At 38.5% G+C, this 24,455-nt stretch overlaps 2 protein-coding genes across 2 annotated transcripts; both read left to right on the top strand.

Moving 5' to 3' along the window:
- The first annotated feature begins 146 nt into the window (after window positions 1–146).
- pnrc1 (proline-rich nuclear receptor coactivator 1) lies at window positions 147–6,067 on the top strand. Its single transcript, XM_044329714.1, has 2 exons — window positions 147–753; window positions 3,826–6,067. Exons 1-2 carry the CDS (start codon window positions 442–444, stop codon window positions 4,294–4,296), a joined length of 783 nt encoding a protein of 260 aa, XP_044185649.1. The 5' UTR covers window positions 147–441; the 3' UTR covers window positions 4,297–6,067.
- Window positions 6,068–10,435: 4,368 nt separating this feature from the next.
- LOC122965568 lies at window positions 10,436–22,778 on the top strand. The gene is made up of 7 exons (XM_044329721.1): window positions 10,436–10,518; window positions 10,661–10,942; window positions 20,427–20,480; window positions 21,483–21,584; window positions 21,671–21,699; window positions 21,809–21,865; window positions 22,135–22,778. Coding segments are annotated over exons 1-7 (603 nt in total). The 5' UTR covers window positions 10,436–10,517; the 3' UTR covers window positions 22,213–22,778.
- The last annotated feature ends 1,677 nt before the right edge of the window (window positions 22,779–24,455 follow it).

Here is a 24,455-nt window from a genome sequence, read left to right as displayed (position 1 = left end):
TATTCATTTTTATTTTCTTGTCCTTTGTTTGTTCAAATTGGCAGATAACTCTGGTTCACTCTCCATCATAGTAAAAAAAATTGGGTAAAACTTCAGTCAGCAGTACATCCTTCAGAGGCGTCTTATTTTGAAATACAACACCGGAAGTTAGCATTAGAGTTCTTCTTCGTTGGCGGACATACTCGGCAGCTCCGACGCGCCATCACGGGATTAGACGTCCGACGATTTTTAACAGCATAAATAAATAAAACCCGACACTTTCACACGGTGCAACTCGTGAGACGACAACATAACGTTATATCCGTTAAGTTTGTCCTCAACTCGGATAAGAAAGTTTATTATCCGCCCGCGAAGAAGCGAATTCAGTCAACTGTTAGCTTGTGACGTTGTTAGCTGCGGAGGAATTTCACAGCCTGTTTATGTTTTCGCCACTTCAGAGAAATGTTGGACGGATCTTCGGTTCACAGCGGTGAGGCCAACATCGGCAACGTCGAAAACAACAACCCGATCACCGGCAGCGATGGGGTGAACACGGGAAACAAGGCGAGACCGGCGGTACTGAAGAAAGGAGGGAAGAAGCTGCGGCCGCTACATCACCAGAAACCTCCGCGAAACAACCTCAACATCCGCCTGACCGACAACAACAACAACAGTCTGACGGCTTCATCCGCAGCTCAGCCCGGTACCGAGCTGCCTGCCGGTACCGAGACCGTACTGAACCTCCGTCATCTCAAACCGGGAGCCAGGAAAGAGGTAACATTAACTCCTCGGTTTAAACGACGCTAAAGTTAGCTTCCGCTCCGGGGATGAAGGGAAAGTTAAGGGGAAACATAAATATTAATACTCAACGGCTGATTCAGTCTTTTCACCATTTACACTTATAAAAAATTGTTAGCCCACTTTCAGATTTGTGAAACCCTTTTTTTGCTTGTGAAAAATGAAAAAAATATTATAAAATATATAAAACAAATAATTCTCCATCCAGACCACATTAGACTAGGTCTAGAACAAAAACTACTATACTTAGACATGCAAATCTGGATTAGATTAACCAGGAAACTCCAGAGACTCATTAAAACACAGTTTCAGATTTAGTGTCAGTTTACTGTCATAGAGGACTAAAGGAACCAGAACCAGAACCAGAAAATATTCACATTTGAGAAGCTGAAATCAGAGAATTTGGACTTTTTTTTTCTTAAAGAACGACTGCAAGTGATGAATTGATTATCAAAACAGCTGGCAATTGATTTAGTAGTTGGCAACTTATCCATTAATTGACTAATCATTGTAGTTCTAGTCTTCTGTGATCTTGAATTGAATATTTTTGAGTTTCTGATTGTCAATCAGACAAAACAAGACATTATAAGACATTAATTTGGCCTCTGAAATTGCATTTTCACCATTTTCTGACATGTTTTAGACCAAAATATCATCCTGTAGATGCAGAGAATAATCAGCAGTTGACAATAATCGTACTTGCCACCCTACTTACACCACTTTCATAAAGTTTTTAAAGATATGCGCTTTCAAAGACTCATAAAAAGATAATAAACTCTGTCATCCGAATAAAAGGTTCATGTGTTATTGAACTAAAGCGGGTTTAATCTTGATTAAATCCCCAGTTGTGCCTGAGGGGTTTGAAATGACGCAGTTACTAATCCATGCTGTGAAGAATCGAAAGTAGACATGTGGTGAACAAGTCTGACTTCCTCTGTTTGTCGGCCGCTTCAGGCAGAGAAACGCAGGCTGCGGCAGGTTTGTCTGTAAGATAAAAGAGGAGAAGAAGAACTGCAGGTTTCATAACACTTAGAAAACAAGAAAGAGAGAGAACAAGAAAAAGCTTTGCACATGTTTTATGACGTATTCAACACTATCATATATAATGGTTTATTGACGTATTAAAGTTATGTAATTTAACAGTTGTTACGGGGCAGACACTGACTGTGTCTGATAGTTATTGGAGGGGGGGGGGAAGCTGTGGAACTTGATTTTTAACAGAATATACGACCGTATGTTGTCAGGACCGGTGCAGAGAGTAAAAAGAGGAAATGTTGTGAAGCAGGTTGGATGGAAGTGTGATTATGGTTTGAGGTTTGCACGAAACTGTTTAAGCTCCTAAACCTCGTTACCTAACCGCTTCATCCGTGTGTGGTTGTCCTCTTTTCACTCACAAAACAAAAACCAGTTTCTAAACAACATACTCAGTGCTTTTTATGTGCACTTAAAGGACGAGTTCACAGTTTTTCAGTTGTGTCTTAAAACAACAGTCAGGAGCCCAAATGAACAGTGAAACCTGTTTTTTTCTTGCTGTAATCATTCCTCCTGTTCATACTGACCATTAGAAGATCCCTTCATAATGACCTTACAATGGAAGTGATGGAGGACAAAAGCTAATATGAAGCTTCAGCGTCCAAATGAGTCAAATCAAGTAGATATCTTTCAACGTTACAGTCTTTTTAGTGCCAAAGTTCCTCTTTTTGTTACTATACTTCCACCTGCAGCTCAACAGGGAAACACTGTCCGAGGAAACACAAAGAGGAAATTTTATGCTAAAAAGACTGTAAATGTGTCAGATATCCACTTGATGTGACTAACTCAGACTGCTGAAGCTGAATAGAAGCTTCACACAGACTTTTAAATGACTGTGTGGACACACTGTGGATTTTATCCTCCATCACTTCCATTAAAAACACATTTGAAGGATCTTTTAATATCCAGTATGAACAGGAGGAATGATTACAGCGAGGAAAACCTCTTTCACTGTTCATATGGACACCTGACTGCTGTTTTTCTCCAGAACGCTGATGTCTTAACTGTCATGTAAACAAAGAACCTGGTTCTAGTAACTGGGGTTGAGGATTAGAGAAACCTTGTTTCCCCAAGTAGATTATTCTCTGGAGAACGCAGATTTCTCTGCTATCTACAAGATACTTGTGACCAGTTTTTTTTTTGTTTTTTTTTTTTTTACAAGTATGCATGTTCATAACAATAGACTGCAGACAGGGAAAGCACAGAAGGAAGCAGCTGGATGAAAGGAGACATTGTTACACAGAGTGATGCGTCCAAAGTCTGACTAAAACTGAAACTAAAACAGGGAAGCGTGTAGAAGTCCACCTCCACAGCTGAACTTTTAACTGTTAAAATGCCTGCCCGACTGCTCCAACACACACACACGCACACACACACGCACACACACACACACACACACACACACACACACCAAATACCAAAAAAAAAATAAAAGTCAGGAAGCAGCGTCCTTACCATTTAAAATTAAAATCAGCAAGCCACGCTTCCAGAAATCTGGTTACTTAAGTTCATGTGAACACAGACTGAAGCTCCTCCGTGAGCTGGGCAGCACGGTTGAAACATAAAATCTTTTATTTTTTTGTTCACAGTTTGGGAAAACCCATGATTTCAGTCAGTCAAAAACATGATTGAAATGTATTTTTTTCTAGGTCTTTATGTGCAAAACAGTTGAGCCCTGCATCATTTGCAAGGCTGTAATCATTGTGTATATTTAAAAGTACAGCTTTGAACCATCAGTAACACTTGATTCAACTCATGTAGAGCACAGACTTCCTGTTTAATAATCTGCATCCACTCAAGCACCTGCTATAAGAAACTGAAACTTTTGTGATTTTAAAGTTACATACATCTCTTATCAAAACGAATCATTTAATTTAAATTGATTTAAAAGACACGTTGGGGTTTGTGGTCACTGAGACGAAGACAGTGAGATGTGGTGAAACACTCACTGTGAGGATGTTGATTTAAGAGTTTGTCAGATAGTTTGATTAATAACCGTTTGTTTCTGTTTCACAGCTGCTGAAATCTAAAGGTGGCAGATCGGAGCGAGGGCCGGCGCCGTCAGGAGGCCAACCAGCCCGCGGCCCGGTCGGACACGAACAAATCAGCCAAAATGTGAACGTCCGGAGCCACAAGCAGGGCCAAAGCACCGGGGCTCCTCACGCCTCCAAGAAGAAAGACAACGGCAGCCCGAACAAGCCCTCCTCCCCCCACCAGCCCGCGCTCCGAGAGCAGAAAAAACCCCTCCACGCGTCCAACAACTTGAAGATCTTCAACGCGCCGCCCGCCGAAGCCGCGCCCGAATACCTCAAAGACGGCGAGAAGGTGTACGCTGGAGCCAAGTTCAGTGAGCCGCCCTCACCCAGTGTCTTACCTAAACCGCCCAGTCACTGGGTCGGAGAAAACGAGCCTCAACAGAGCAACCAAAGCCGAGAGCAAATGACTGTTCATTTAAAGTCGCTGCTGAAGGTTCAAGATAAAGCGTGACGGCGAGTGCGGAGTCCCGACGGATATCACCGATTGCCAACAACTGGAAAATTAGTAATGAGATAAATTAAGTTTGGCCTTTAACACATTGCAATACAATATAGGGAGTTTTTATTAACTGTAGTACATTTTCCTGTAATAAGCCAGCACGCTGCCTGCATTTGTAAACAGTTCGGAGCCTCCTTGTTGTTGCTGGAGATCAGACTGACATGCTGTGTATGTCGGTCCTTAATCAGATATTTACTCTTCTCTTTGACAGGAGAAATAAGAGAGTAAGATGTTTTTGTGATTTGAATTTATGAGAAAACAAATGGTTACTATTAAAAAAAAAAAAGAAAAAGTGAAGGTATGAAAGTGCAGCGGGAGGCTGAAGTCGTCTCCAGCAGCAACACGATCAGCGTCTCCATGTTTGCGAAGCGATGAAGGCTCTTTCTCTGTGAATAGTTTTGAAAAAGGCAGCCTCGCGTCGATCGACTTTTTAAAAGAGCTTGTGTAAATGTACATAATATATTTGTGTATATTTTTCCTCGTTATTTTAACTGAGATTCTAGTTTTGTTACTGAGGTTTTTTTTTTTTTCCAAAAAAGAAGAAAAAAAAAAAAAAAAAAGTCCCCTGCGAACTGAGGCACTTTGTAAACAGCTCCTTCAGCGTGAGGTACAGTGGACGTAAGAAAGACTTTTTCTTACCGATTTGCACTGAAAACTAAAATCGGGAAGGGCGGGAAACCTGACTTTGAGGTTCGGAAGCTTGAGCGGCCACTCCGATGAATTCACCAGCCAGATTAAAGCACAGGAGAGGACTTTCACATCTCGGCTGGTTACTTTCAAAACGGCCCCCCCGATAGCGGACGAACCCAAAGTCAACGGGTAAAGTTTACCAGCCGTCGACTGGTGGCTGAATCTTCCTTCCCTGAACCCGAACACGGGTCCAGCCGGTGGAAAAAGCCAAGAGTCAAATCAGGGACTGTGAAGCTGGCGAGGCCGTCGGAGCCTCAGCGAACTGAAGAGAAGATGGCCGTGTGAAAAGTCTCCAAACCAGCTGCTGCAGAAAGCCAGTATCCAGCATCCAGACCGCTTTTTCTTTTTTTTTTTTTTTTTTTCTTTTTTTTTTTTTTATAAACTTCATTGCACTGACTCAAGAGCACGTCCACATTAAACCGGCTCAATTTTTAAAAAAAATCTTTGATCTCTTGTGTTTCTGCCTTCCGTCCACAACAAGTCGGCGTCTTTCTCACCCGACGAGACGAGACGCACACCTGCCCAGTCATTATTATCACATCACTCATTTTAAATGTCAGTATAGCTGATCAACAACACAGCTGTTGTCACTTAACTGTATTTTTTTTTCCTTTTTTTTTTTTGTCAGAAAATGTCTAATTAGAGCTCAGACAATGAGTCGATTTGAAAATGTGAGAATTTGCTGCTTTTTCCTGTTTTTATATCTTTGAATATCGCTGAATATTTTATGATTTTTAGCGTGTTAGTCACAAAAAAACAAGACATTTCTAACTGTGATGGGCATTTTTAACTATTTTCTGACATTTCATAGATTCATCTGGGACACAGTCAGCAGATGAATCAATAATGAAAACATGTGCGAGTCATAAAATCATCGATTCTTTTTACCTGCGGGGCAGAGCAGCAGGCTATGACGGACAGTTATTTAGATTTAATACTTGTTCCATTATCTGACAATGGAGGCAGATAAACATACATTTGACCAGAGTATAAAGTATCTGAGGTTACGGACGGAGATCTCGCTCGTTGTTCTCACAGCATTTTAAAAATTGGGCGGCTTCTTGTGGACGTGGTCTTATTTTGTCTGTATATTATGTTTGTTTTTTTTTAAAGGGGACTTGCTTTCACACCCACGACTCCATTTCACATACCTCTTCTTTACCTTTTTCATTTCTCTGAGATACTTTAAAGCACGTTATTTTTTACCAAGAGTACAGTATGTGTTGGATTCGAGGCAGACGATCTTGTGATTATGTACCACGTGTGTGTGTGTGTGTGTTTGTGTGTGTGTGTGTGTGTGTGTTTCTTTCTTTGTTTTTATTTTTATCTCCATGGTTTCTGTGGATGCAGGCAGCTGCTGGATCTTGTTTCTTGACCTCTGTGACGTCACGTAAATGGAAAATTGTATTACTGTAGTTTCAAAAACTGCCTATTTCATTGCGATGTTTTAAAATGATTTCATTCCAGTTATGAGAACATGCTCAACACGACCCCATGACACAATTTGGAAAAAAAAAAAAAAAAAAGTTTATTTTATGAAGTGTTTCATATCTAAATTAAAAAAATTATATTAAAATATTGGTTACCCCTATTAAATGTTGTCTGTGTTTATTACACGCTAAGAGAAGTCACATTAGTGTGTTTGTGTTTCCTGTTACAGACGGTTTCTTCTATTTTCATTTAGTTTATTTTTATTATAAAGTCTTTATGGTGTGAAAAAATTCTATTTGGGATTTTCTTGCTTAAGATCAGACACCAAAACATCCGTAACAAAGTGTTTCAGTGTATTAGGTGTTTCTATTATAAGTACAAACAACTACGCCTCTGTTGCAGTTGAACTTTTATTGATTGCAAAACATCCTACACATATTTCAACACCGATTATGGAACAAACAGCTCACCACTAACCGCTGACGGACCGTCTTCCTGAAATAACTTTAAACCTCATTGTTTTGGTTGATGTTATTTACAATAAGCAGCTGGAAACATTATTTTTTTTACCTACAAGTTTCTAAAAGAAATCAAACTTATCTGCAATTTCTAAGACCCAGTTTTGACCAAAATATCAACAACTTTCTTTGTGCAGCTTCATTTGAATGAACTTCCTGTTATTTGAACTGTGTGTGCTGCACCAGGCACAAAAGCACCACACGGACAGGCCTCGTGTCCAGAACAAAGCTTTTACAAAACTGAGTGGACAGATCTCTAGATTTTGACTCCTACATAAAGTCTATCACAAAAACAGACTTTTTCACCTCAGGCGTTTGATAATTTTTAGCATAATAATACATAAGAAGCATACAACATAAGAAAATATGGAACACCTCATCAGCAGAAATGAAAGAGGCGACCTCTGCAAGCACCTTTAAAAGCCAAGTAAAAACTCACCTGTACAGACTGGCCTTCAATTAACTTCCTCCCCAACATCTATGTATGTTTATTTTTATTTTTAATGTATTGTACTTATTTTAAATGTCTTCCTCTGTGTATAGCACTTGAGTTACAACCACTGTATGAAAAGTGCTACACTAAACTTAAAGGTGCAGTGTGTAGGATTTAGTGGCATCTAGTGGTGACGTTGCAGATTGCAACCGAGTGTACACCCCTCCCCCTCCCCTTTCAAGCATGTAGGAGAACCTACAGTGTCCGCGAAACTCACAAAAAACTCTAGAGCCAGTGTTCGGTTTGTCTGTTCTGGGCTACTGTAGAAACATGGTGGTGCAACATGGCGGGCGTCGTGGAAGAGGAACCGCTCTCTGTGTAGATATAAAGGGCTCGTTCTAAGGTAACAATAACACAGTTCTTATTTTCAGGTGATTATACACTAGTTAAAACATACTTATGAATATTACGTTCCATTTCTGCCAAGTCCGTTACACTAGCCGCTAAATTTTTTCAAGATAAGGAAAATGCTGATTGTTTTGTTACCATAAAAGTAAGGCCCTTAAAGAGTCTATGGCCATGCTAGCAGCTCAGTGAGAATTAACTAAATACTAACATAACCCTACTTATAATAACAATGCTAACATGCTAATGATAAGCAGGTCTGTTAACTGTTCTTAATGTACTGTAGTTTAGCATATTAGCACGCTAACATTAGCTAATTAGCACAAAGTACACCTGAGGCTGATGTCATTAATTTTGCGGGTATTAAGTGTTTTGGACAAAACTAAAATGTTGACCTGATGATGTGGTGAAGAAGGAGCTGAGCCAGTCAGTCTATGTTCCAACCATCACTTCTGGTCACGAGCTTTGGGCAGTGACCAAAAGAATGAGATCACTGAAGCAGCCGAAATGAGTTTCCTCCGGAGGGTGTCTGGGCTCAGCCTTAGAGATATACGGTGAGGAGTACGGAGATCCGGAGAGAGCTCGGAGTATCGAGATGGGCCTGTTGAGGTGGTTTGGGCACCTGGTTAGGATGCCTCCTGGACGCCTCCTTCTGGAGGTGTTCAGACACATCCAACTGGTAGGAGACCCCGGGACAGACCCAGAACACGCTAGAGGGACTACATATCTCTTCTGGCCTGGGAGGAACACCCTGGGATCCCCCAGGAGGAGCTGGAGGGCATTGAAGGATGTCTGGGTTACCTTACCCAGTCTGAAGCCACCACCACCCGGTCCTGGATAAGTGGTGGTAAATGGATGGATGGATGGACTTTATGATGGTGTTGGGTAAGGCAAGTTTATTTGTATATAACCTTTCAACAACAAGGCAATTCAAAGTGCTTCTCATAAGACATAAAATACATTACAAGACATTAAAGACACACAAAAACACATTTAACTAGTATTTAAAAGAGTAAAATATTAGGAGATTAAAAAAAATAAGCTGAAATAGAATAAGACAGATAAAACAGGAGAATCAAAAATAAAACACAGTTCACAAATTTACGCCAGTCGGAAATGAAAAGTCTGAGGATCGAAGTTGTTATAATTCATCCTGAGAGGAACATGAACGTCTGAACCCAATTTTATGGCAATTCATCCAATATTTAACTGAGACGTTTCACTAAAAAACACAAATGTGAGCCTCATGGGATCTTCAAAGTCAGTAGGATTCATCCTCTTTGGACCACAAACGTCTGTACAACATCTTATATCAATTGATCCAATAGTTGTTTTCACTTCAGTCTGAACTAACAACGGACATCCTGAGAGCCAAGTATAAATGATTTGATCCACAGTATTCTTTAAAAGGAGAGAAGTCATCAAGGTGTTTGTATTTCTAGAGAGAAATGATGTGATGTTTGTAGCTGAGGACAAAACAGAGATAGATTTGGTAGAAACTGAAGCATTCTGGAGGTCCACCAGACGCAGTAACCTTATCGAATATTTGTTAACTTTTGGATTGATCTGGTAGAGTTTGTCTTAGAAAGTATGGTCCTAATTTTAAACGATGAGTCAAATCAGAGGGAGTAAATTAATAATAAATAGATGAGAGATGGAGTATTATTTTTACTGAGGGAATATAAAAAGGGAAGTGCCAGGTCTAAAAACTGTGAATTCATTGCAGTGGTGTAACTTCTTATCAAGTTTTCAACAGAATAAGGAACTGACAGCTCACCAACCATTGACACACCATCATTTCATCATGTTAGGGGTCATCAGGTCATCAAGTTAACCAGTTTGTCAGTCTGGTTTTAGTGTGTTCTTGTATGTTTTGTTTGGGTTGTTTTAGTTAGTTTTTTTGAATTTCTGCATGTTCTCGCTTTTTTTTTTAAATCAAACATTTACATCAAAAAATGTCAGACAATACAGACAGAAATATGAAGTTCAGCAACCAGGAGGACGTGACGCAGATGCCTCATCACAAAAAAAAAACACAAAACCAACAAGTGAAGCAATCATAGGGGAGTGACATCTACATCTCTTCACCATACGGACGACTTTTTATCTGAGGACACATTAGTTCGTTAGACACTGAGAGAGACACAGCAGAATGTCTGGTTTCAGATGGATTTCATTATTTCTGCTGCTGCTGCTTCTGACAGGTAAGACTGCTTTAAAAACATAAAACAGCATTTAATAAACATTCATTTAACTTAGAAGAATATTTATTTTGTTGTTTTGGGCGTGGTGAGTGATTTGTTAAGAATTATCATCAACTTTCTCCACACCATGTTTTTCATGTTCTTATTTTAAATGGTTTTCATAGTTTTTCTCTTTTTTGCTCCACAACAGTAACTGGACAAACTTTCCTCTCCTTCACTGTCAGAGATGGAGAGAAAGTCACTTTGCCTTGTGAAAACGTGATAAAGGATCAGGATAAATGTAACAGTACTACCTGGCTCTTCAGTCATTCAAGAAACACAGCAGCAGTAGAGCTGATTGTAGAGGGGCAGATTGGATTGAATGTTACAGTGAACTGTTCTCTGGTTATAAAGAAGGTCACAGTTGAGGATGTTGGTCGTTACAGCTGCAGACAGTTCAAATCAGGACGACAACAAGGTCAAGAGTCTCAGGTTGATCTGTCTGTTGTTACCAGTGAGTATTTACATCATAATGTTTTCAGCTCAAACTGTCTTGTTAGAACAATATACTGAAACATTACAATAATTATGATTACAGTGATGAAGTTAATCTGACTCTTGTTGTCTTTCTCTCACAATATCTCCATCTTCACCAGTGACTGAACATAAAGACAATGGCAAGGTGACGTTAAGCTGCTTTGTGTCGACATATGATGCGTGCAGACACACAGTGAAGTGGGTGTATCAGGGTAAAGATGTGGACAAAGATAACAAAGACTTGAAGACATCACAGTCTACCTGTTCAGCCACTGCGTCCTTGTTGAATTCTCATTTTATTTACAAATCAAATTATTTTTTGAAGTGTAATGTCACAGATCTCAACAGTGGAAAAGTGCAGCTGTATAACTTCAGTCCTCAGCTGTCCAGTGAGAAACCAGGTGAGAAGATGACGAGCTGTTTAAAATCACTTTATTATCATATGAAAAATAACAAACTACATTTATTTATTTGATGTATTTTAAGTTTTAGGTTGATATAAATGTTTCTCATTTAGTCACAGCAGATGGTGAACAATGTGTTTTTGTCTCATTTTAAAGTTTGTTGGTTTTTGTTATTTAATCTGTCAGGTGTGGCTGAAACAACAACAGAACCTGAAAGAATGAGATCAACAACACAAGAAGGTGAGCAACAAAGTCACTCATATGTATTCAACATTTTATTCAATGTATTCAACCACTGCTGCCCCGGCAATATGTGAAAACAGCTGTTTACTAGTGTAGATGTAGACATTGTTTCCCAAAGACTTTTAATCAGTTCAAATTGCAAAATTACCCACAAACGAAGTCTTGAAATTTTGATTAGTAGCCAAAATCTTTTAAACCAAGACTAAGAGTCATGCAGCCATGCTAGTGGCTCTGTGAGGCTGTACTGAGGCACAGCAGTGCTTTTACTGCTAACAAACTGATGTGTAGCAGGTATAACATTTAAAGTGTTTAAAATGTTCATCATCTAAGGCCCCAAACATGCTCCATGCAAGATCAATTTCATGTGTTGCGTTCTGGAGAGTGTTACCTGAAAATTTTTAACGTGACACAAGCGTGAGCTGCAGTCTGAGTGTTGCAGCTGGGGTCGCTATAGCAACAACAGAGAGCTGACCCCCTTTGGTTTGAGTTCACTTCTGCTCAAAAACAACATGCTGAGCAGTTTGATGAAGCTCCAGCTGAACTTTGTCACCTTCGTACAGACAGGAATTCTCTGTTCTTTCTCTGTGAGCGATTCAAAGGTGTCATCAAAGATGATGCTATCTAATCTCATATCACGATATTGATATCATATCGATATATATTGCAAAGCCCTACAATACACATCCCTCCACAGACACAATTTTGTGTACTTGTGTGGTCATGGAAACACACTGATTAGCTTTAACCAGCCTGTATCACCTCACTGAGCTGAGATTGGCATTAGAGACAGACATTTCCATTTGTGTTTGTGCACTTTACATGGAGCATGTTTGAGGCCTTAGGCTAACACATTAAGTGTTAGCATGCTAACATTTGCTAATCAGCACAAAACCTAAAGTATAGCCGAGGATGATGGGAAGGTCATTAGATTGTAGGTATTTGGTCATAAAACAAAGTATTAGACAACTTGAAATGTTGAGCTGATGATGGAAAGTCAGAAGATCATCAAAGATATTACAATTTATCCTGAGATAAATTAAAGGAAAAAAAGAAATCTCCAAGTTCATTAGGATTCATCCTCTGGGGAACATAAATGTCTGTACAAAATTTCGTGGCAATTGTTGGTGGACAAACGGACCGACTGACGTTGTCGTCCCTACAGCCACACTACTTCAAATGTTTTCACTTCCTACTTTCCTCAGTGACACATTTCTTTGTTGCACAATTCGTACAGATTGTTCTGCTCTGAGCTACATAATGTTGGTGATGCGTGTGGCTGAACTCCTCCTCATCACTGTGATTACTGTTCTTCTCTTCAGAGCTCGAGGTGAGAAAATTCAGACCAACATTTGTTAAGTGTAAAACAAACTGTAACTTTAGAACTGAAATGTTACTCTGTGATTTATTTTCCAGGGAACCAGAGACCACCTGATGACAACATTGTGAGTTGAAAATAACAACTGAACTGATGTATAAAAAGACAAATGTGTACATTAAGAGACTGTAAGTCAGTGCAGGACTGTGAATGTCTCACTGTTTGTGTTTGTGCAGGTTTTATACTCAGCAAGAAGCCAAACAGCGAAGCGTTCTGGTCCAGCAGCCAGTCAGGTAAATATCTGATGGTGCGTTCAGGTTCTGCTGACTTTAACATTTATTTTTTCCTTCTTAACTCAGAATCTCGTGTGTGTTGTGTTGTTTTCCACAGGAGCGTAATGATGAAGATGGCAGTACGGCGAACTATGAAAACTTGGGAGAAACTTCTACCTATGTCAGGTTCCACTGATCAACAACTTTAACAAAGACTCACCAGAGAAGTTAGTCATTAGTTAAACATCTCTTTACAGCTTTATGTTACATCAGATGTTGGTGTTCTAGTGAACCAAAAAAGATTTGCAGAATGATATTCAAGTCCTGATGACATCTTACATTTAAAAGCCTTTTTCCTTCATCAGCTGTGAAAACTGTTCTGACTTGTAATCAGTTCAGTACACAGCAGCTGGATTTTATCTGATAAGATGAAAGAACAAGAAAAGACTTTAAAACTCACACTCTAATATCTCAAAACCAATAAAAGATAGAAAAAACATGTAAATTCAAGATTTGTAGGTCAAAGGTCATTTAAAGTTCAAAAGAAGTTTGTATCTAAAACTATGTGGAAGCAGTAAAGCTTCAAAAAGGTGTGGGTTCGCTCACACTCTCCATTCAAATATATGATTATTTGTCCAGCTGCAGTTACTTATTGTCTCTACATACCTGACAGTACACATGTCAATCAAACTTTCACCAGGTCATGTGGGTTAAAAGTCTTTCCTTTTCTAAAAACAAACTTGATGAAAATTAGGAAAATAATTTGTTTTACACACAAACTCATCAAGAGTTTTCAATTTACTATTGAAATTCAAGTGAATGGGCCCAAAACTTGCATAATTTTGAGGACACAGGTGTGAGCAAGACAGACATGTTTCACCCTGCAGAAAATTCTCATCCTGTCAATCAAACTTTCAAAATTAAAGCACACCACATTTTTAAAAAGCAAAATGATCTGATCCCGACGGGCCAAAGTGCGAGGTCCCGACCAACGCTGCTTGCAGCTTTAATTTTAGTTAACTTTTATTGTGTATTGTTGTTGACTGTTGAGTCAGTAACAGTCTCTTCTTTATTATAATTGATATAATCTGCTAATTAAAATGTTTAACACATTCACTTGTATTTCATATAGCATGCAAATGCTTCAGAAAAGGTGGAGATTCAATGACGTGTGGAGTGTTTTTTTGCACACACACAAAAAAAGTGGGATCAAATCTGCATTTATAGGGTCATGTTAAACAAAGGAATTCCAAACTAAACATTAAAGATCAACATGTTTTAAGATACAGTCTATAAAAATATCTGCTTGTGTCTGATCTGGGTTTTCCACAAAATAGTTCAGTCAACTAGTTTAAAATTCTGAAAATAAATTTTACTTCTTCTCACTCACTGAAAAATCCAGAATCTATGAAAATATCAACATTGTTAATTTCAAAAGTTTAACTGCTGAACACAAGAGGTCACTTACTTCACTGTAAAGTCCATTCTCAGTGTGTGTGCACTGGAGGCTTCAAGTTTACACACTTGTACATGTAAGTTGCCCACTGGACTATGATTGGCTCAAAGCTAGCTGTGATGTCACAAATCAGACACACAAATCAAAATCTTTGTACTTCTACTTCACTACACTTCAGAGTGAAATATTGTACTTTTTAACTGTGTGACATTTCTTTCACAGTTATAGTTACCAGCTACTTTTCAGATCTCTACTTTGTACATAAAACATATGATCACTTTATAAAATAACTATAAAATAGCATTGTTATAGATTAGACTCCCCAACAGTATAAGTTTTTAAAATGAGCTCTACCTTAACAACATTAAAATTCTGCTTACATGTACATATCAGTGAATCAGTATAAAAATATATACAGTATATGATGAATATAACGTTTTCAATGGGGAACATTTTGTACATAGAGTACTTTTACTTTTGATACTTTAAGTAGATTTTGCTGCCAATACTTATGTACTTTTCCTTAAGTAAAATGTTGAATGTAGGACTTTTACTTGTAATGGAGCATTTTTTCATTGTGGTATTGCTACTTTTACTAAAGTAAGAGATCTCAGTATTTCTCAGTAACTTCAAAATAAAAGCCTGTTTGTTCTAAACTGTTGACTGTTTCTGTTTTTGACCGCTTGGTAGTTTTTAGATGTAGAAGTCCTGGCTTCAAAGTTTTAGTTTTTCATATTTTCTAGCTGATTGAGCCATTTTCCCTTTTTTAACCCTTTGTGCAAAATGCATGCTATTTTCCTGGTTCCACTAGGGGCACTAATCCTCTATTATGAATGCTGCAGCCAAGTATATGACAGCTTCATTGAGTTGTATATGTGGGTAGGGTTGTCTAAATGTGATGTATATGTGTGTATGAAGAAATTGGTGCGTGTGTGTGTGTGTGTGTGTGTGTGTGTGTGTGTGTGTGTGTGTGTGTGTGTGTGTGTGTGTGCAGCCAAAAAGATGCTATTTATATGGGCTCCAGGTCACATTACTCCTTTCTCCCTCTCTCTCTCTCACAGACACAAATACACACACCTTCACCCTCCCGCCCGTACTAATACACACATGCACACACATGCACATGCACATGCAGGCCTTCTGACTCAGTAAAATATATTATACCTGATACAGATGCCTACCTGAGTTACAGTACAGTATATGCTATTGCGCTTTGAAGGTTTGTGTGTGTGTGTGTGTGTGTTCGTGCATGCGCGTGTGCTTGGAGTGACAGAACAAGTGCATATCTGTCACTCTGTCTATGTGTGTGTGTGTGTGTGTGTGTGTGTGAAACAAGAGGACAAGTGATTCCCATGGCATTTTTTTTCATTTGCTCTGATTTATGTGTCTTTTCAATACTGATTCATATGTTTTGAAATACAGAGATAAAAGTAAGTCCAAAGCCCCCCGATTGCCTGAACACATATATACATGCACTCCTTCCAGACGTAGAAACCTGCAGCACCGCAAAGGCAAAAAACAAACAAGGCACCCTAAACTATCAGTTTGTTTATGTGGCTGCGGTCGTAGCTAAACTTTTAAATACAGCCAGGTCTCAAGGCATGCATTTCTTACCTGTGACACACACACACACACATACATATGCACACATACACACGTACAGACACAGACCCACTCACACAAATGCTGAATTTTGTTAAATTTTGTAAAAATAAATGTTGTTCGAAGTGATGTTGTATTTATGCTTTATTTCTAGAGCAAAATAAGGTAATATGCCATTAGGAAGTAAAAACTTTGAAGGGTAATAGGACACTTTACATACACTATAAGTTAACAGGTCAGATTCTATACCTTAAGGAGATGCAATTATGTGAATCTTTAGAACTTATTCTGTTATGTAGAATTCTTGTTTATACTATACTTGTGATGTAGTACTCTGCTCATTTAATTAGTGACAGGTCTACTTTGAATTACTATTCATTGAATTGTAGGTATCTAGTTAATTAATTATTGTGTTTTATTACTAATCTTTGTTATATTTTTTGTCAGTCATAGATATAAACCATAACCATATCAAGCCTCAACAATCAACTGCTCTACATGTGTGCACTGTGGCAATAAGTGTCTTAAACAGGAACAACAATGATCTCCTCGTATTCTTACCGATGCACCCATGGTGATGTTAAAACCCTGTGAACCACTCCAGCTGCTAATCTACAAATCAACACAATAATGACTTATTGAAAAAAATGTTTGACTCAGTATTTCTAGAGAGAAGTTGAGGCTTTTTGAATGGGAGTCAGATGGAACATCTAGCGTCGGTGGCACCTTGAGGTACTTTCAGCCTCAAGCCATGGTACTTACCGCTTGATTGTGATGAGTGTAAATACATTTCATGCAGTTTAAATGACCAAAGTCACCTCTGCAGTGTGCATATAGCATGAATAACCTTCATATTAAATGTTAAGCTGCCTGAACTGAAGCTCAACTAAATATAAACAAGTTAACTCAGCATCAGTATGTAGTAATGTGCACTGCTGGAGTCTCAGAGACCTCAAACCTTCCAGAGATTAAAGTAGATTTCAGCAGAAAGTTGTATCTTCATAAAGTGTTGACTGTCTGTTCCTGTGAGCTTCTTGTGTTTCTGATTCTTATCTGGTCATCATTAGAGGGTAAAACCTCCAGAGCTCTGCTGCTGTTGTTTCCACATTCTCACTAAAACACTTGACACTCATTTCTCAGAAAAACTGACCTCAAAGATACAATGAGGAACTAACAGGTCTCAGACCACTAAAACATCATCTTATCTGTTCTTTTACAGCTGCTACAGTATCACCATGTTGCACCATGTTGAGCATCAAGAGTCAAAGTTTGACTCTTCACCTGTCTGTTCATGTGTGCTGTCAGACGTCACCATGAATCCTGTCTGTTTTCTAATAAACACTATCTACAGAAAAGAAGAGCTGCATTATTGCAAACATTTATCTTAACTAACAATCTGCACACATTCAACTTCCTCAATTCTTATCTTCTTCCTTTCAGGAGGTCAGACACGTCATCATCACAAATGCATCATGGGACTGGACACAGTGTGCACTTGAGACAAAATATGAGCCTTAATATACAGTAGTTTGCTTCTTACAGCATCAGATTGCCTCAATGTCTCTTTTAAAGGCAGAAACATATTCCTTTGTCTTGTAATCAGTGACACATAATCATGTCTCCATCCTACATGTTCATCCTGTTCAATCTTTGTCAGGCTGCTGTGACCTCTGACCTCTGACTGTCGGCAGCTTCTGTTATTGCTGATCAAAAACGTTGCATCACTGTGGATGAGACACAACTAAATGTTACAAATGTCAAAGTAAAAATGAGTTTTTGACTGTTTGGATGAAAATACAGTAAATCCAACAGCTGACAAAAGACTAAGTATCACTATGAGGAAGTGACATCACACTAACTGCAGGAGGTAGATGCTGTATCTCTCTACAACACAAACTACTTTACAGACTCTGACAGTTGAGAGTGTCGATCTCTTGTTCTGAAGATATCGACAAAGAAGGATCGTGAAGCACGATGGTTGAATTCAGATGGATTAACATGTCTGTCTGTGTGTTTCCTAAGAAGAGTTGCGTTACTGCAACCATTCATCTTACTTAACAGTCTTCACACGTTCAACTTCCTCTTCTTCTTTTCAGGAGGTCAAACACGTCGTTGTCACAAATACACTGTGGGAACGAACACAGTGTGCACTTGTTGAATCTTAATATGGTTTAATATGGCTGCTCTGACTGCAGAAACATATTTCTTTATCTTGTGATCCGTGATTACATCCCAGTTTCACAGGATCTTTGTCAGACAGCTGTGACATCTGACCTCTGACCTCTTTAGTGCTGCTTACCCGTCATATTACTGATCAAGACTGTCGTCAGAGTTGTGTCACTGTGGATGAGACAGAACTAAATTTTAAAAGTAAAAATGAATTTTTGACTGTTTGCATGAAAATCGGATGATCTGTCTGTTGTTACCAGTGAGTATTTACATCATAATGTTTTCAGCTCAAACTGTCTTGTTAGAACAATATACTGAAACATTACAATAATTATGATCACAGTGATGAAGTTAATCTGACTCTTGTTGTCTTTCTCTCACAATATCTCCATCTTCACCAGTGACTGAACATAAGAACACTGATAATGTGACGTTAAACTGCTCTGTGTCGACACACAGACAGTGCAGACAAACAACATAATTTAAATTACTTTATGCTCATCAGATGTTGCAGTTATGTGGTCTGTGTCTTAACCAATATTAGGGCGCCACAGAAAATGTCCTTTTTTAAAGCAAAATCATTTATCTTTAAATGTAAATTCTGGTCCTGTGCACAGGATGTGAGAAAAAAATGTTTTCACATGTTAAAAGTGTTACATGATGAGGTCATGATTGTAAACATGATAAACTTTGAAATACAGCAGTGGAAAGGAAGTGTGTTGTGGTCTTGGTGGTGAGTAGGTGGAAACATTCACCCTTAACTTCTCTAATATCGAATCCTATAAGTATACAGATATTTTATAAATATATAAGATTATATAAGATACCACAGGTTCTTGCTTGTAAAATGCAAAAAACCTTTGAACATGAAGAAAAGGGAAGCTAATATGCTCCGCCTACAAAAAGTTACAAGTTTGTTAACTTACAAGTGAGAAAAATAGGAGGAGACACTTTGCTCATGATAGGAAGTAGACAGTGTATTTCTGCATTTTGAGAGTTCAGAGCAAGAGAAGAAGACAGAGAGAAAGACAGAGAAGCACGATGGTTGAACTTAGATGGATTAAAATGTCTTTATTTCTGATACTGGGGCTTCAGTTTACAGGTAAGATACAAAAATCTGCATTATTACCTTGTTGTACTTTATTAAATATCATTTATTTTACTGAGACAGTCAAATATGTTGTGTGTTTGTAACATTCACACTACAGTCATATTTTAGATCATTTATCACATTTCTCTCTCAAATTCTCAACAGCAGTAACTGAACAAACTTCCCTCGACATCACTGTCAGAGATGGAGATGAAGTCACTTTGTCTTGTGAAAATGTGACGACTGATCAGGATAAATGTGACAGTACTACCTGGATCTTCAGTCATTCAAGAAACACATCAGCAGTAGAGCTGGATGTAGAGGGGCAGACTGATAAAGAAGCCAAAGCTAAATCAGACAGACTGAGTGTTACAGCGAACTGTTCTCTGGTTATAAAGAAGGTCACAGTTGAGGATATTGGTCATTACACCTGCCGACAGTTCAAATCAGGACAACAACAATATCAAGACTCTCAGGTTGATCTGTCTGTTGTTACCAGTGAGTATTTACATCATAATGTTTTCAGCTCAAACTGTCTTGTTAGAACAATATACTGAAACATTACAATAATTATGATTACAGTGATGAAGTTAATCTGACTCTTGTTGTCTTTCTCTCACAATATCTCCATCTTCACCAGTGACTGAACATAAGGACACTGATGAGGTGACGTTAAGCTGCTCTGTGTCGACATATGATGAGTGCAGACACACAGTGAAGTGGTTGTATAATGGAAACGACTGGGACGTAAATACCAGAGCCACAAAGACATCACAGTCTACCTGCTCAGCCACTGCCTCCTTCCTGACTTCTCATGATATTTACACATCAAATTATACGTTACTGAAGTGTGAAGTCACAGATCCCAACAATGGAAAAGTGCAGCTGTGTAACTTCGGTCCTCAGTTGTCATGTGAGAAACCAGGTGAGAAGATGATGAGCTGTTTAAAATCACTTTATTCTGATATGAAAAATAACAAACTACATTTGTTTATTTGATGTATTTTAAGTTGAAATATTTCATCATTGTTTATTCTTTGGTTGCTGCAGATGGTAAACATGATGCATTCTCTTACTGAACAGTTTGTGATTTCGTTTGTCCAGGTGAGGAAGGAAAAACAACAACAACTCAGCCAACAACAATGACAACAAATGAAAATATAACTGAAAGCAGGAAAAAAACAGATACGACCACAACAAACTGCATTTGTTTATTTGATATATTTTAAGTTTTAAGATGATATCATACTTTCTCATTTAGTCACAGCAGATGGTGAACATTTTTTTTTCTTCTCATTTTAAAGTTTGTTGGTTTTTGTTATTTAATCTGTCAGGTGTGGCTGAAACAACAACAGAACCTGAAACAACGACGTCAACAACACAAGAAGGTGAGCAACAAAGTCACTCATATGTATTCAACATTTTATTCAATGTATTCAACCACTGCTGCCCCGGCAATATGTGAAAACAGCTGTTTACTAGTGTAGATGTAGACATTCTTTCCCAAAGACTTTTAATCAGTTCAAATTGCAAAAATACAAACTATTATCAATGGAAATGAGTCCAGAGTTCTGTACTATGAAGCAGGATTTGGGGTTAACGAGGTAACATCAGGTTTAACTCTGGGTTTTCAGTCCTACGACGGTGGTTCACTTCTTAACTTCTTATCTAAAAATTCCCTTTAAAAAAATTATGAAAACATATAAATCCCAGGAGAAAACAAAAGAACGAGCAGTTAGCAGCACAGTGCATTAAAATCCATTTTGCGGTCCAGAGATGATATAATATCGATATATTGCACAGCCCTACAATACACATCCCTCCACAGACACAATTTTGTGTACTTGTGTGGTCATGGAAACATACTGATTAGCTTTAACCAGCCTGTATCACCTCACTGAGGGCTGAGATTGGCATTGGAGACATTTCCATTTGTGTTTGTGCACTTGTGCACTACATGGAGCATGTTTGAGGCCTTAGTTTAATGTGTTAGCATGCTAACATTTGCTAATCAGCACAAAACCTAAAGTACAGCCGAGGATGATGGGAAGGTCATTAGATTGCAGGTATTTGGTCATAAAACAAAGTATTAGACAACTTGAAATGTTGAGCTGATGATGGAAAGTCAGAAGATCATCAAAGATATTACAATTCATCCTGAGATATTTCAATAAAAACTACAAAGTGAACCTCATGGCGGCACTAAAGGAAAAAAGAAATCTCCAAGTTCATTAGGATTCATCCTCTGGGGAACATAAATGTCTGTACAAAATTTTGTGGCAATTGTTGGTGGACAAATAGACCGACTGACATTGTCGTCCCTACAGCCACACTACTTCAAATGTTTTTGCTTTCTACTTTCCTCACTGACACATTTCTATATTCCACAGTTCGTACAGATTGTTCTGCTCTGAGCTACATAATGTTGGTGATGCGTGTGGCTGAACTCCTCCTCATCACTGTGATTACTGTTCTTCTCTTCAGAGCTCGAGGTGAGAAAATTCAGACCAACATTTGTTAAGTTTAAAACAAACTGTAACTTTAGAACTGAAATATTACTCTGTCATTTATTTTCCAGGGAACCAGAGACCACCTGATGACAACATTGTGAGTTGAAAATAACAACTGAACTGATGTATAAAAAGACAAATGTGTACATTAAGAGACTGTAAGTCAGTGCAGGACTGTGAATGTCTCACTGTTTGTGTTTGTGCAGGTTTTATACTCAGCAAGAAGCCGAAGAGCGAAGCGTTCTGGTCCAGCAGCCAGTCAGGTAAATATCTGATGGTGCGTTCAGGTTCTGCTGACTCCACTGTGACCTGTGTTCACTTTTAAAACTTCAACAGTCAGCTGGGAGGAAAATCTGGGAGTTCAGGGCTCTTTTGGGGAGGAACAACTTCATTTATTTGTATATGTTAGATTATCTGTGATTGTGTTGAATGTGCAGCAGCAGAAACCTAAAGGTCAAAGAAGTAGGGTTGTGATTTGTGAGTTTTCAGTGTGAGTGTGTCAGAGTGGGTTTCTTTGTGTTGTTTTTCACAGGAGCAGAATGATGAAGATGATGGTGCGGTGAACTATGAAAACTTTGGAGAACCTTCTACTTCTGTCAGACTCCACTGATCAACGACTTCCACACCAACATCAACTCACCAGAGAAATGACTCCCTTGCTGTTATATCATTAATATGGTCTCAGTTTTACATGAGTAGTTGAATTCTTTACATAAAGAAAGAATCATAAGATCACTTTGAGATTTGTATGTTTTGTGTGCTGAGAAATTTTTATTTTTAGTCTGACTTGGACAACAATATTCAAATCTGGATTTTATCTCTTGTTAAGAAGCTGTGAGTTTTATTAAATGTCTTTTCCTGCATTATTTCTCAAACTTTTCTCACATTTTAACTCATTTAACTTCCTTAAATCTGCTTCAAGTGGAAGAATTTAGACTTGACTTTAAGACTTTTGTTGCTGCTTTTTAAGCTGCAGCAGCTTCAGATCAGTTTCATGTTTAAATTTACAGAAGAATTAATTTTAACTTTCATTTATCATTGTTAACATGTTTGTCAGGAATCCAACATGTGTTTGGTTTGAATGAGCTTTGAGTCTTACTGCAGTCAGTAACAGTCTTCTCTTTATTATATCTGATAATAATATAATATGCAAATAAAGAAATATTAACCACTTAATTCTACACTGTGTTTTGTAATTATTTCATGTACTAACAGTGTTCTGACTGATAATGAAAGGTGGATATTCTCAGCTATAGACGTCCTGCTTCTACTCAGAATACAACTTCCCTTATCTGTCTGTTCTTTCACCTCTAAATCTTCCCTCTATTCACACTTGGATCTAAAATGTTTCTAAATACAAATAGAAATACACTCAAAGTTACCTGAGAATGCACAGAAATCCAATAATTCAATATACATTCAGCAGTGTTAAAGCACATGACAATGCATTGTGATCATAGGCTGCATATAAAGACAGACGGAGCCGGTTTGATTTTATTTATTTTGATTTTATCACTTGTTTCCTCAAATTTTTGGACACAAATGTTCCTTCGTGCAATGATGGAATTTATCAAGGCTAGGCTGCGCAGCAAACTCTTCAAGATTAAACTCCATCAGAATCCAAGTTCAACCACAAAACCAGAAGAACAGGTCAACTACAGCCTGATACAAAACACACACACACACCAAATGTTGCCCATACAAGACAGCAGCACACGGTCAGTGGCGTCCAACACACGTGTGCGTAAAACTTTACTAATACACACAACGTATACACTATCAAACAACTAGCAAACAAAACAATGTATCAATGCAACACCCCACAGTGTCAACTATGTATCCATAAACACTTGGAGAGGCAAAAAAAAAGTTACAATGACGCAGTTTGTAGTCACGAGTAACTGCGCTGAACCAAAACGCACAGTTACCACACTAAGGTGAAACAAACAAAGCCAACAACAACTTACCTGCACTCTGCGTTGGAAACAAGCCTACAAAAGCAACGCCAGTGTGACAAAACGTTTAAACGAGCCCCCAATATGTTACGGCCTCACCAAACAAAGGCTCCCCCTGGAGACCGAAACATAACAAGGACGCCAAAACCTCTGATTTAACAACAGCCATTTATTTTTCAACTATTTAACCATACTTAAAAGGTAAAGAAAAAAAACAAACAGAAGGAGATGGAGATCCCAGCCAAAAAGAACAAAAGATGGGAAGTTACTGGGCCAGCCACGCCATGGGCCGTTGCACCCAGCTCATTCCCCTACCTATTAAAAGAAAAGTGTACTCAACCTAATCAAAACCAAACCCGAAAACTAGACTACCGGTAACCTCCATCCCAAACTAAAATAACAAAACCCAACACTCTAAACCATGTTGAGAAGAAAACTAAGAGAAGAAGAAGAAAAATTCCCCATAAGCCACTGCTGCTGTCAGTAATCAGGTGTGTGTCCACACCACCCCTCAGGTTCCCCTTTTCTCTCATGGAATAATTGGCTCCAGGTGCTTCATTCCTACAAAGAAAGGCAGAGGGAGAGAGAGGAAGAGCACCGGAAAGAGAGAAAGCGAGAGAGAGAGAGAGACAGAGAAAACACTCCCACAGGCAGTGTGCAGTATTGTACCTACATGCCACACGTAACAAAGCCTCAAGCTGTGGAAGTTACTGCTTCACTATGATGACTGTTAATACATTTCACGCAGCTTAAATGACCAAAGTCACCTCTGCAGTGTGCATATAGCATGAAAAACCTTCATATTAAATGTTAAGCTGCCTGAACTGAAGCTCAACTAAGTATAAACAAGTTAACTCAGCATCAGTATGTATTAACGTGCACTGCTGGAGTCTCAGAG

The sequence above is a fragment of the Thunnus albacares genome, chromosome 16, assembly GCF_914725855.1.
Source record: "Thunnus albacares chromosome 16, fThuAlb1.1, whole genome shotgun sequence".
NCBI classification, from domain to species: Eukaryota; Metazoa; Chordata; class Actinopteri; order Scombriformes; family Scombridae; genus Thunnus; species Thunnus albacares.
This window is presented reverse-complemented; position numbering and strand designations above follow the sequence as displayed.